The following is a 12,701-nucleotide window of genomic DNA, read 5'->3' as shown; positions in this document are numbered from 1 at the left end:
TGTGGAAATTATATATTTCTAAAGGAAATACATGAATTTGTTTTGCTAGACTATTCTTTAGTTTTCTTAGAAAATTATTCTTTCAAGAGCTAGAATAAAAACCTAAAAGTAAGGTGATGTTCTTACATGTTTTTGCATGTGCATGGTTTATAGATGAGGCAGTGGTATTTGTTATACAGTTATACTCAGTTTTATGAGTTTGAGTTATCTAGCTGAGTTGAGGCTTTGCCCAAACCAACCGGAAGCCAATTGTTACAATTTGGTAGAGAAGGCTTCTCTCTCAAAGATACTGAGGTGAGAGTGGGGCAGGGGGTAGGAATGGGGGAAGGAACAAATTCCATGGGTCATTTTTGTTTTATGATTGTGATATGTTGGTTTCTTAACATTATGCTTGCCAAAACTGATTTTTAAAATTTTCTTACATAGGTCATTCAGGTAACTTTGTTTTAATTTTGGTGTTAAATTGGTTTTGCACAGGGGAGAAGAGGCCTGTTTAATTAGTGTAAACACAAAGGCTGGTTTCTGTTTTAGTATTTTCTGCCCAGATGTTGACATCTTTTGTAATGTATTTTTTACCACCAAGCTGTTTTAAACTACAACTTTGCAGAAAAAATTTGCTGTTTTTATTAGAATAGGCAAATGATATTCTCCCATAGAAATAAAGTAAATTTAGAATACATTTAATGATCTTATTATAAAGCCCTGTGGTTTAGTTATTAAACACGTAATTCTCTGTTAATCTTGTACACCTAATTCACTTAAATCTTATTTGGATGACTTTTCACAAAATGGCATTGGCACCTAAAAATCGAATATTTATGTCATTTAGACTTATGTCTGCAATATAGGCATCATGACACATACTGGTTTTTCTGTAGTATTACTAGTCTTAAAATGACTTTTCCGCAAATTAACCTGGGAGAGGAGAAGTAGTCATTAATAGCTTTTTGATTATTTTCAAGCCCTACCCATAATTTCACCAATTTTTAGTATTCTGTGTATTCTTTGCAATATGATACAGTATTGACAAGCAAACTTTGTGTATGATGTCATTTTCTTTTTTTTTAATTAAAAAATTTTTTTCTTTAATATTTGTTTATTTTTGAGAGACAGAGAGACACAGAGCGTGAGCAGGGGAGGGGTAGAGAGAGTGGGAGACACAGAATCTGAAGTAGGCTCCAGGCTCTGAGTTGTCAGCACAGAGCCCGACACGGGGCTTGAACTCACAAACTGCGAGATCATCACCTGAGCTGAAGTCGGTTGCTTAACTGACTGAGCCACCCAGGCGCCCCGATGTCATTTTCTAATTATGATAGTCCATGGTATTTCTTAGAATTTATCTTAATAGACATTTACAAATTTAAGTATTGTAGTACTTCTTTTTGTGTTATCTGCTTTAAGACCCCAGAATTTTTAAATTAAATTGGATTTGACCAATGATGTGTCTGCTTCTGAAAATAGTTACATGACAAAGCTTTAAGATGATAAACAATCAACTTGAGTACTTCTGTTTAAGTTCAGTACTGAGGCAGTTGGTCAGACAATGTGACAAATTACATGGGCCTCTATTCACTTAAACACATTTATTGGTGAGTCCCGGATTATGAGCTTTTTCTTTTCATTTTGTGTGGCTTTATTGTTTTGTTTTGTGGTTTTTTTTCCAGAAGGCTTTCTAAAATATAACAAATGGTAAAGTTCTTGGCAAGTAAGAACTCTCAATGGCCAGAGAGTTGTGGAAAACCGTGACTCTTAGAATTCTACCCTGGATAAATTCTGAGAGGGTAGAATTACAAATGGTTGGCAACTCCTGAAGTTTTCCACTGAAGAACTTGCTTGCCCTTGTGGCAGAAATGCTCTGTACATGTTTAGAGAGTTTCATATGTACTTTCTGCTTTTCCTTTATGCACTGGAACATTCATATAACAAAACTCAAACAATCTACTGCCTTTCTACCTTGAGTTTTGGAAGATTCCAAGTGGTACAGCAATGCCATTTTCAGTTCCTTTTAAGATGAGAATAGCATTTTTGTGACATTTGACATAAATAGGATTTGTGAACATTACTCACTACTTTTGGGGATCATGTGAATTTTCATACAGTAAAACCTCATTAACTTGGATGTTCCCAACTGTGGAATTTTGGCCTTTCATTCTATATATGAAAGAGGGAAGGAGGTTATAACTAATTCTGTAAACTATAGTCCAAGATATGTTTAAAGACATAATTACTTTATGTGAATTACTATATATGTAATTACATAATTACTATATATGTGAAATATAGATAATTTGTATTTATTAAAACTGATAATGGTAAACCACGACTTTGTAAGATCTCCACATTTCTGTGTGCATACAGCACATAATTTCTTTGCAAAACTATTAACTAATTTTATTTATTTAGCAAGACTCTGACCTGTACTGTAAAGGAACTAAACTTGAACTTTTTACTAACGTAAACTGGTTTTTCCTCCGATTTTTTGAATTAATAACATTTGTAGTGTATCGTTAGGGATCTTGTATGAGCATAATAAAATCTGCTTATTTGTTTAGCTGATGTGATTTAACGATATTTCTCCTAGCAAGGATATTTGTTACTATCTATTACAAAAACAAAAGCTAGATTTTTATTTTTGACTTGGAAAATAAGAGGCCCAAAGCTTTCTGCTTCTGACATCTTCCCCTCCCCACTGGCATTTAATTTTTTAAACTTTAAAGAATTAAAGGGACTTTATTGAATAAAATAATAATAATTATTATTAGGGATTTGAGTTTAATGAAACTCAAAAGAGAGTTTAAAGGGAGTAAATTTTCAGGTAGGAACCAAGACCCTCCCTTAGCTTCTACTATGGCGACAGGGGCCAAAGACCCTTCCCTTCTCTTAGTATTCTAGGTATATAGCATATTCTGACCCAGAGGTTTAAATCCTGAGAACTTGTCTTGCAGAGGGTTGAAGGGAGACTTTTCATGGGAGAAGGTAGATCCAGATCACCCCAGTCTTTGGATAATAGAGATGCAAATCAGTGTGGGGAATAGCACAGCCTACACACACACACACACACACACACACACACACACACATTTATTGTTTACAGGGTTGCCTGGGTGCCAGGGACATAGTTCTTTCAGGAAACATGATCTGGGAGTTAATACATTGGCCTCATTTGCTGTACTGTTTTCTTATGGCACATAAATCTGTTGGAACTTAGTTTGCTTTATTTGGACATTTAACTTTCAAATACATCTTTAGGAAATTTCCTGAATATTGTGAAAGTTGCTAAATTTTAGGAAAATATAGGGCTTTGGGTAAAAGTGTGTTTATGCATTTGTTTTCCCCAAATTGTTTTTTTTCATCCTTCATTCATACCAACTCATATATGGGTATGCTACAAGGAGTTAAGTACATATTTTAAAAGATTTTAAGGATAATGTTGGACCATTCTTCTGTTTCTTAGTTCATGTATGTGTGTGCTTATCTTTTGTTTATCTTATTTAGCAGTTTTAACACTTGGATATGCCTAAAATCTTGACTCTTTATCTTTTCAGAATCTTTAGAAGAACAAGATGTTCTTGATAACAGTACAGAGCAGACAGATGAGAAAATATCAGATACAGAGCAGACAAACCAAGGGATTGAAAAAATTTCTGGCACAGAGGACCCGGAGGAGAGACAAGAGACCGAGAATGAGGAGACCTCGGTGAATGAAGCCAAATCAACAGTTCCCAGAGTGGATTCTATTCCGAATCCTGAACTCAGTGGAGAATCTTTGATGGCAGTGTAGTAAATGCTTCCACGTGCCTTCCACTGGACATTTGTAGACTTGTTGATGTCAGTTATTGCTTTTTAGGTGCTGCTTTCTTTTTTTCCCCTCTAAGGATGTGCTTGATATCATTTGAATTCAGATTACTTAGCTATTTCAATATGTCAGAATTGTAGCTACTGGGTATTAAATTAAAGGCAAGGGATATCAGTAAAGGAAGATCCTTTGGAGTGTACAAAGACCCACACTGTTTAGCCAGCTTTTAGATGTTTTCTTCCATTCTAAAAGTAAACATAGCATTCTTGTTTTCTCTATGTGTGACCTGTAAATAATACCCATTTTGACATAGGAAGAACTTTGGTTATGAGTAAGTTCTAATAGTGTTCGTTTTTAAGGAATGAAACCCAATTAAGATTTTAAATAATTCATTATCAAAAATGGATAAAATTTTAATTCTTGAGATATTTTCCAGGAGGGGAAATGTCTATTTAGGCATTTACATTAAGTGGTATGAAAGTTACAAATAACTATATAGGCATTGGTACGAATTCTCAGTAAGAATGCAACTGAACAGTCAAGTGCAGTGTTTCTTTTTGATGTTTCTTATTTTGCAGCTGGGCCAAAGGCACATGATGTATATAATTAGCTTATGTTTACATATTAACATATAGGAAATATCTCTGCACTTGACTGTACTTGAATTCTGAGCATTATTTATACTTGTAAAATAATGGTGATATTATAAGTGAATTTTGTGCTCTTGTGTGTGTATTGTTAAGGAAAATAAAGATGATCTGGCAGCAGTTTCTTTTTGTTAAATATCTAGACTTCTTCAGACAGTGTCTTGGTAGATGACTTGGCTATCTGAAAAATCTTAGTAAGGGGAGCTCACAATAAAATTAATCCATAGACTCTCCTGAGAGCAAATTTTGATGCTTCTGTTCAGACCAATTGCCTTTCAAACTCAGAGAAATAGTGACATGTAGACGTTCTAATCAGAGATTAGAGTTTCCTGATTCGGGAAAACCTTAAGCCATTTGTAATTTTTAATTTTGAGAGACAAAGAAGTACTGTGAGAATAGGTAGTTACTAGTAGTTCATTGGGTTTAATATATGTATTAACTGGCAAAAAATTAGACCCAGAATGGTAATTCTCATACCTTGCATACAATGTGTTGGTTATCTTATTTTCCTTTTATCTTTCTTCTCCATTATTCAAAAAATTGAAATCAAGTTATGCCAAAGGGAAGCATATACAGGAATGGTACATATGGGAAATATTTCTAAATTGTACGTAGTTTATTAAAAATTTAATAAAATAATATTTGTTATTAAAAAATTCATATTTATGATTTAATATCTTATATATGATAGGTATTTTAATGAACCCAATCTGTTAATAGTCTGAGGCATTATGGCACAGGGACCAGAGTTTTTGAGATTACAAAACGCTTTAAATTTCAGCTCTGCAGTCTTGGGCAAGTAACTCAACCTCTCTGAGACTGGTTTTTCAACTGTAAAATGGGAAGTATGATACCTACTTGTTGGAGTATAGGGAAGGTGAGAAATAATTTGTATAATAGGCCAATTATTCATAGATAAGCAGATGGTAGCATTTTATATTATTGATATCCTTGTGAAATATGAAGGGCTATAAATTCTTCCTCTTGCAAATAAGGAAATGAAAAAATAATGTGAACATAGAATTCAGCTGCTCAGAATCAAGCCAGTATTCTCTGCATCAGCTTTTCTCTATCTTATACATGTATAGAAACACATAGATTAAGGAAATAGGAACCTGGAGCTGTGGAATATCATCTCTGAATGTAATTTTTTTTTTTTGGGTGGGGGAGTGAATCCATCAGATTTTGTACGTTATGGGCTCATAAATATTTTAGTAACATCTTGTTGAGTCGTCTTGTTTTAAAACATTCAAATTCTGATATACATTGCTTGAAAATGAGTATTTCAGAGAAATATAACTTAATGATAGAATCAAGGAAATATTATGAGAAATAACTTTGCAAGAAATGTGGAAGAAGGTTAAAAGGGGATTAGTAAAGTTAATGCAATGGGTAACATGCTTACCCATGGTATAGTGATTGTATAGTATGCTTGAAAACAGAAAAGGTTATTCTGATATTGTAATAAGTAGTTAATGGTTCGCGAGAGTGGTAAAATGTTCTGATTCTTAAGACTACTTTAAGAAACTACTATTGAGGCTAGGAAAAACAAACTATTGAGTGCCATTAGCTAGAGTGAGCTTTCCTACTAAGAAATGCTCAACAGATATTTTCTAAACTCTTCTCACTGTGTCCTCAGCATGATCTACAAACGTGGTCTGGCTGCTACCCCTCCATGCCTCTTCCACCATTTGCTACAGCTTCACGGGCCCTTCCAATTCTGTGACCACGCTAAGCCCGTTCCTGCATTAGGTCTCCGCTTAAATGGTCTCTTCTCAGAGAGGTACGCTCTTACATTCCTGGTCTAAAGCTGGCCTCTGCCTGTTGCTCTCTGTCGTATCACTTAATCTCTACTATTGGACACTTTCAGTATTTTATTTGTTTACCGGTTTACAGTCTGCCTTCGCAACATAAAATCTGTGTGTGCGAGGCTCTTTTTTTGTCTTACTCACGGCTGTATCTCCAGGTCTAACACAGTGCTTGACACATATGTATTATGTGAATGAATAACTTGTTGCTAAATCCAGTGAAAACTCTCAGTCCTTAACTTATTTCACTGTTTGACAGTATTGACATTGCTGAGCATTCCCCTTGGTTTGAAACACTTTCTTTTTTTCTTTTGGCTTTTGACCTCTCACACTCTGGCCCCTTTCTCTCAGCGTCCTTTCTCTTTCCCTGTGCGCCCATTAAATACTGGTGTTCCATAGCTTCTACCTAGTGCCACATTTTTTTCACTCTGCATATTCTGTCCCTGGAGGATGTCATCAACCCCATGGATTTAATTAACACCTGTCTCTCTGATTCTCAAATCTCCAGCCTTGATCTGTTTGCTTCACTTCAGAGAGATATATTCACCTGCCTTCTTAATGTCTCTTACAATCAGTATATCAAAAAATGAACACCATTTTCTCCTTCAGACCTTCAAAACTTTCAAACATTATGTGTTTGAACTACAGTGCCCATTCAACCCTTTCCCCCTTTTTCTTATATCTTCACTGTCAGTTTCTGTCTCCAACACATCTTCGAGTTATTTTCTCATTTTTCCATCCCATTAACATTACGTCAATAAATGATAATAAAACATTTGCATTCTTCCTCTGTGCCAGGCAACATGCTAACTGTTATATGTATCTTATTTTATTTGTTCTTTGGCATAACCCTGTGAGGATTTTTATTTCTGGATTATAGATGAGAAACCTGAGCTGTAGAGAGAGTAAGCAACTTGGGCAATGGAAAAATCTGGGATTTGAATGTAGGCAGATTACTTCAGAAGTCTTGCTCTTAATTACTGTTGTGCTGCCTTCTAATTCAGGCTTCCATTATCTCCAAACTGTCTCTTCACTGGTTTCTATCTTCAGTCTTGCCCACTTGCTATTTATGATGTGCACTATAGCCCGAATGAATTTTCAGAATTGGAAAAGGAATCCTGCTACCATTGCTTAAACTGTTCTATGATTCCTCCTTGTTCTTGGGATGAGGTTCAAACTTACTGATTGGGCCAACAGAGCCTGTGTAATTTTGCTTCTAGAACACAACTATTGCCATTGTTTTCCGGTCTCCCCGCTCCCCTCCCCGTCCCACTTTTAATGTAGCTGTCCTAATGTTTTCTGTGGTTTGCATATGCAAAGTTTTTTTTATAATTCCCTAGCTTCCTCTTCCCGTGCTTGGGATATCCCCCCACTCACACAGACATGGGGACACTCAATAAATAGTTGCCAAATTCCATCAAAATACTAATAGAACCCACATTTGGAAATTTTGCTAGTTGTTAACCTATGCCTTTTATTGCTGAAATTTGTCTTTTGCATTTTATTCATTAGATACACAATGTTATGGAGAACACGACTGAGTCAGGAGACTTACAGCTTTGAGTGTATATGTGTTTTTGTGTGTGAGACAGAAAGGGAGAGATATTCTAATTATATAATGATTGTCCTTAAGTATTATATGCTGAGTGTGTCAGAAAAGCTAAATGATTTAATGTCACAGGAGTAGCTAGCATCTAAACCAAGCTGGAACTCAGATCTCAGCTCTTAATGCAGGATACTTTATACTGAACCATCCATTTCACACTGCCAATCAATAATAGTGTTAGAGTTTAAGATTACTTTAAAAATGTAACCTGTTTTCTTATTTTTTTCTAATATTACTTTGCAAAATTATAATACTACCTGTTAGATCGTGTGCAAATCAGTCAAAGGGTCAAAGAATGGGGGTAATTTACAGAATTGTGACTGGCTATTTTGAAACAATCATGGAGAACAGAGCTGCTTTAGAAAATCGGAAGAAAATAATGTGGTAAGTTATTCTATGGTATAACTTCAATTCATTGTAAAAATTGTAGAGATTTAGATATAGTTTATGGACTCCAAAATAACTATTAATATATATAAAGATGATCATGAATTGATGATCTGCTAAATCTTAGTTTGTCATTTGACTTCTTTCGAAGTGTTTTTTTTTTTTTATGTTTGTTTATTTTGAGAGAGAGTGCGTGGGTATGTGTGAGTGAGTGGGGGAGGGGCAGAGAGAATCCCAAGCAGGCTCCATGCTCAGCATGGTGAGCTTGGAGCCTGACACAGGGCTCAGCCTCACGACTGTGAGATCATGACCTGAGCCAAAATCAAGAGTCAGACACTCAAGCTCTCAACCGATTGAGCTACCCAAGCACTCCTGTTTCAAACTTATTGGAGATCTAAATTTGTCAACTCCACCTACCTGATAAGTAAATGTATTCAGGCTCTGAATTTAGAAAAACTTATAAACAGAGCAAAGTACGCTTATTAGAATACAAACATAAGAGTAAAAATTAAAAAGAATAAAAACCTTACTAAATTTTATTGCTCCATAAACTATTAATTTGTCTCAACCTAATTTCTTTCCTCCTCAGAAGTGAATCTACATTTTCTACTTTGATACTATTTAAAAATGTTTTTTTAAAAATTGTTGGGGCGCCTGGGTGGCTCAGTCGGTTAAGCGCCCGACTTCGGCTCAGGTCATGATCTCGCGGTCCATGAGTTCGAGCCCCGCGTCGGGCTCTGTGCTGACAGCTCAGAGCCTGGAGCCTATTTCAGATTCTGTGTCTCCCTCTCTCTGACCCTCCCCCGTTCACGCTCTGTCTCTCTCTGTCTCAAAAATAAATAAACATTAAAAATTTTTTTTTAAAAATTGTTGAATTTATTGGATAGTAGGTATCCCCCCCAAGTGCCCTTTAGTTTGCCTTTGTGTGAAACTTAGCTTCCACTTAATTTTCCATTCTTTGTCCAGAGGTCCTGCTATGTGGTTTAATTTATACTACTTGTAGACTTTAGGAGAAGAAAACACTATCTGCTTATATAATTCTATATTATTTGATGTTTTTTACAACCTAGATTTTCTGCTTCATTTTTCTCTAGGTTTTTTTTTTTTTTTTAATATTTATACCTTCCTTTTTTCTTTGGCAGCAAAAATGGTAGAAGTTGGAAGAGCTCTGAGAAGATTAAAATGTATTCTCAAAAATCTCCCTCATAAATTAGTTTTTTTAAGTTCTTATTCCAGGATTATATGGGAACAGGCCAAATTTTCAGCTGCCAAAGACTTTTACCAGATCCCTGGCATTTGATTTAGGAAAACTAGGGAAAATAATTTATTTTTGTGAAAATAAATATTTTTATCTTAGTCTGATTTTGAAGGGTGAAGAAAGTGGGGACTTAACATTTTTTGAATACCTGCTTCTGGTGAGGCCCTGGGTGCTAGATACTTTCACATACATCTCTTACAACCATGTGAGGAGGTGAAATCTTATCAAGCAGGAATTAAATTAATTCCCCAAGACCTCTTAGTTTATGGATGTTGTAAATGGAATCAGAACCTAGGATTTTTTTTTTTAACCCTTTTTTTAAAAGTTTATTTTGAAAGAAAGAGTATGAGGGGGAGGACGGGTAGGGAGAGAGGACGGGGAAAGAATCCCAAGCAGGCCGTCCACTGTCAGTGTAGAGCCGGACACAGGGCTCGAACCCATGAGCGGTGAGATCATGACCTGAGCCACCCAGGCGCCCCAGAACCTAGGATCCTTAAGTCCTTGTCCTAGTCGCTCTCTGTGAGGCTTCTCTTTTGCTGGGTGAAAGAATAGATTACTGTTCTTTTGGATTTCTCATATTTTTGTGATGATTCAAGTATTGCTTCTTCAGGACAGTCTTCTCAGCTGAACACTTGTCTCTCTACTCACACACCCTCCCCTTGAAATTCCTTCATAACATTGTCTCCTACGCCAGACTGTGAACTCCTTGAAGGCAGGCCCATATCTGTTTTTACTTGTCAATATATTCCTAGTGGCTGGCATGTAAAAGACACGGTAAGTTAGCTGTTGAATGGGTCGTATGCACACCCAGGTGCGTGCAAGTGCACACACACACAGAGTAGGAAATAACTGCTGTAGTCTTCGTGCAGATTTTATAGTGTGGGCAATTCTGTAAATCTCAACTTTGAATTATTGAGTAGGGAGAGGGCCAGATAATTCGATCCTCACAATTTAGGTGAATTTCAATAGTCTCCTTTGTCTTTTTTGTTTTTGTTTTTGTTTTTGATTCATCCATCCATATTGCCGTAGGAGCTTTCTAAAACACAAGTTTAAAAACCTATTCTAAGATTTCTTTGTATACGGCTGACTCCTTAGGCGGCCTGGGAGGATACCCTAGTCCAGCTTTCTCTCCCACTGCTCTCCCTTATGCTCTGACCACAGATGAGTGTTTGGTGCTTCTGAGAGATGCTCTGCACTGAGCTTACATGATGCTATTCTTGTTAAGCTCTCACTTCTTTTAGTCCCCCGTTTATAATGTTCTGAGTGACCTCTTTCTCAGCTTTCCTAAGCAGTTACTTTTTGTTCTCATTGTACCTTATACATTCGTATGTAACTTACAGTCTCCTGACCTCTTGTTATACTGTCTGCCTCCCTCATTTGATTGTGAACGCTGAGGACAGGCTGTGTCCCCCCGATTTGTGTTTTCTCACTCGCGCTCTCCTCAAACAACACAACACAAAACAAAACTAAAACCTGGTGTGGTGCCTGCTCCCTGTATGTTTAGAGAGTCGATTCATATAAATAAGTGAGAGACCTGACCGGGTCAGCCCCAGTGGCTGGTGTGCTCCTTCTATTTTGAAACCCCTATAAATAAAGTAATTGTGGCTAGAAAGTGAGAAGCACTAGCTCAAGATCTGAGGATATGGAAACTGTGAGCACACTGAGGGTGGGGAGGGTTTGTTTGTTTTTATATTCTTAGTGCCCAACATAGATGCTCAGTAACTGAATGAACCGAACTGGAGATAACCAGTGTGCTAGTTGGTGGGATTACAGTGTGGAAGCTGTTCCCTAATTCACGTGAATCCAATGTTTGGGCAAGGTTTCTAAATTGTATATAAAATAACGTGGTTTAACCCCCATTCTCGATGATCTCTACGTTCCCCACCCTATGCTCTCATATTTAACTTCAAATGGGGTATTTTTTTTTGTTTTTCTGTTTATTTTTATTATCTCATTTCTGACCCATTTAATGTTATGACTGATGTTAATTTAGGAACTTTCTGGATTAAGTAGGTGCTTTTTTGATACCGTATCTGGTGGAGTCTGGATAGACACACTCACAAAATACAATTTAGGAATATTTCCTCTTTCATTATATAGGTCATTGGAATTGAGACCTTAAAGCTGAGTGCTTGCCTCAAAAAAAAAAAAAAAACATTAAAAGGTATTGTATACTGCACATGGCAAGTATTAATTACAACTTGCACTCATGTGATATATTTTGTGAATTATAGTCGGCTAAGTTATTTATTTTTCTAAAAATGAAATAGGCTATTTGTGCCTTATTGTCTCTAGCAAGAATTCTAAAGCCTTTGCCTACCTTTCAAGAGTTGACGCATTTTATTAAATTATAGTGGCTTGCTTTTTAAAAAATATCTTTTCCTAGGAACCAAAAGGACTCAAAGTTTGGAATGAACTTGTATTCTTGATTATGACTGTTCACACAACCAAATAATACACGAAGTTTTAGAATAGGATGCTGTGAGTTTTATAAACTGAGTACAGGCTGAAATAAAATTGATATGCTTGAAACATGTTTTGGGTGGATGTTGTGGATTCTTTTCAGCACTTTTTTTTTTTCTTTTAGTTTTTGAAGACCTGGACTCTGGGTTTGTATGATCTTTCTTCTTTTCAGTAGGCGATCTCCTGTAGTTGGGCTTGATGAAATTAAATAGTATTTTATGTATTGAAAGACAACCACAATCATTACTAAAGTGTGGGGATTTTCTCTTTCCTGCTGCTCTCCACCTCTCCCTACCCTTCCACACACACCCCAACCACCAAAGGGGAGAGCATCAGGTTTTAGTAGATTTGGGTATGAGTGACTTATCCACCCAGCAAATGGTTGTAAGCAATAGTTCAACACAAGCGTGAATATCCAGCACTCCTTTCAGGGTAGGATGGCACAAAACTACTAAACTGTCTGTTGGGATAGTCGTGCTATGTATTAGGAGCTGGAAGAGGAGAAGTGGGGAGCAGATGATTTGTCTTAATAAAGAAGCTGAATTTAGGGCTGCTGTGTTCCAGATGAGTAACAAGAGGTATGGCAGTCGCTACTTCTGTTTTTAACAGTGCCTCCAATAGACATGTAAACAATTCACTTTGTTCATTATAGGTTTTATTGTCTCTAAAGAGTGATTTATGTCCTTATTTCTGCATTATCGCCCACAAGGTACTGCCCTCCGTCAGAGGGCCTGTA

At 36.4% G+C, this 12,701-nt stretch overlaps 1 protein-coding gene across 3 annotated transcripts in view; it reads left to right on the top strand.

The window, feature by feature from the left end:
- The window catches only part of LNPK (lunapark, ER junction formation factor), an 80,533-nt gene extending 68,494 nt beyond the window's left edge, over window positions 1-12,039 (top strand). For 2 of the 3 annotated variants that reach the window (XM_015086498.3, XM_015086490.3), the window contains exon 13: window positions 3,546-12,039. In XM_015086498.3, coding sequence (XP_014941984.1) covers window positions 3,546-3,781 — 236 coding nt within the window. In that variant the 3' untranslated portion in view covers window positions 3,782-12,039. The remainder of the gene's footprint in view (window positions 1-3,545) is intronic. The other variant, XM_015086505.3, reaches the window with a different exon arrangement.
- Window positions 12,040-12,701: the final 662 nt, after the last annotated feature.

This window comes from Acinonyx jubatus, chromosome C1 (genome assembly GCF_027475565.1).
Source record: "Acinonyx jubatus isolate Ajub_Pintada_27869175 chromosome C1, VMU_Ajub_asm_v1.0, whole genome shotgun sequence".
Lineage (NCBI taxonomy): Eukaryota > Metazoa > Chordata > Mammalia > Carnivora > Felidae > Acinonyx > Acinonyx jubatus.
The sequence above is the reverse complement of the archived record's forward strand: the minus strand, read 5'-3'. Positions and strand labels throughout refer to the sequence as shown.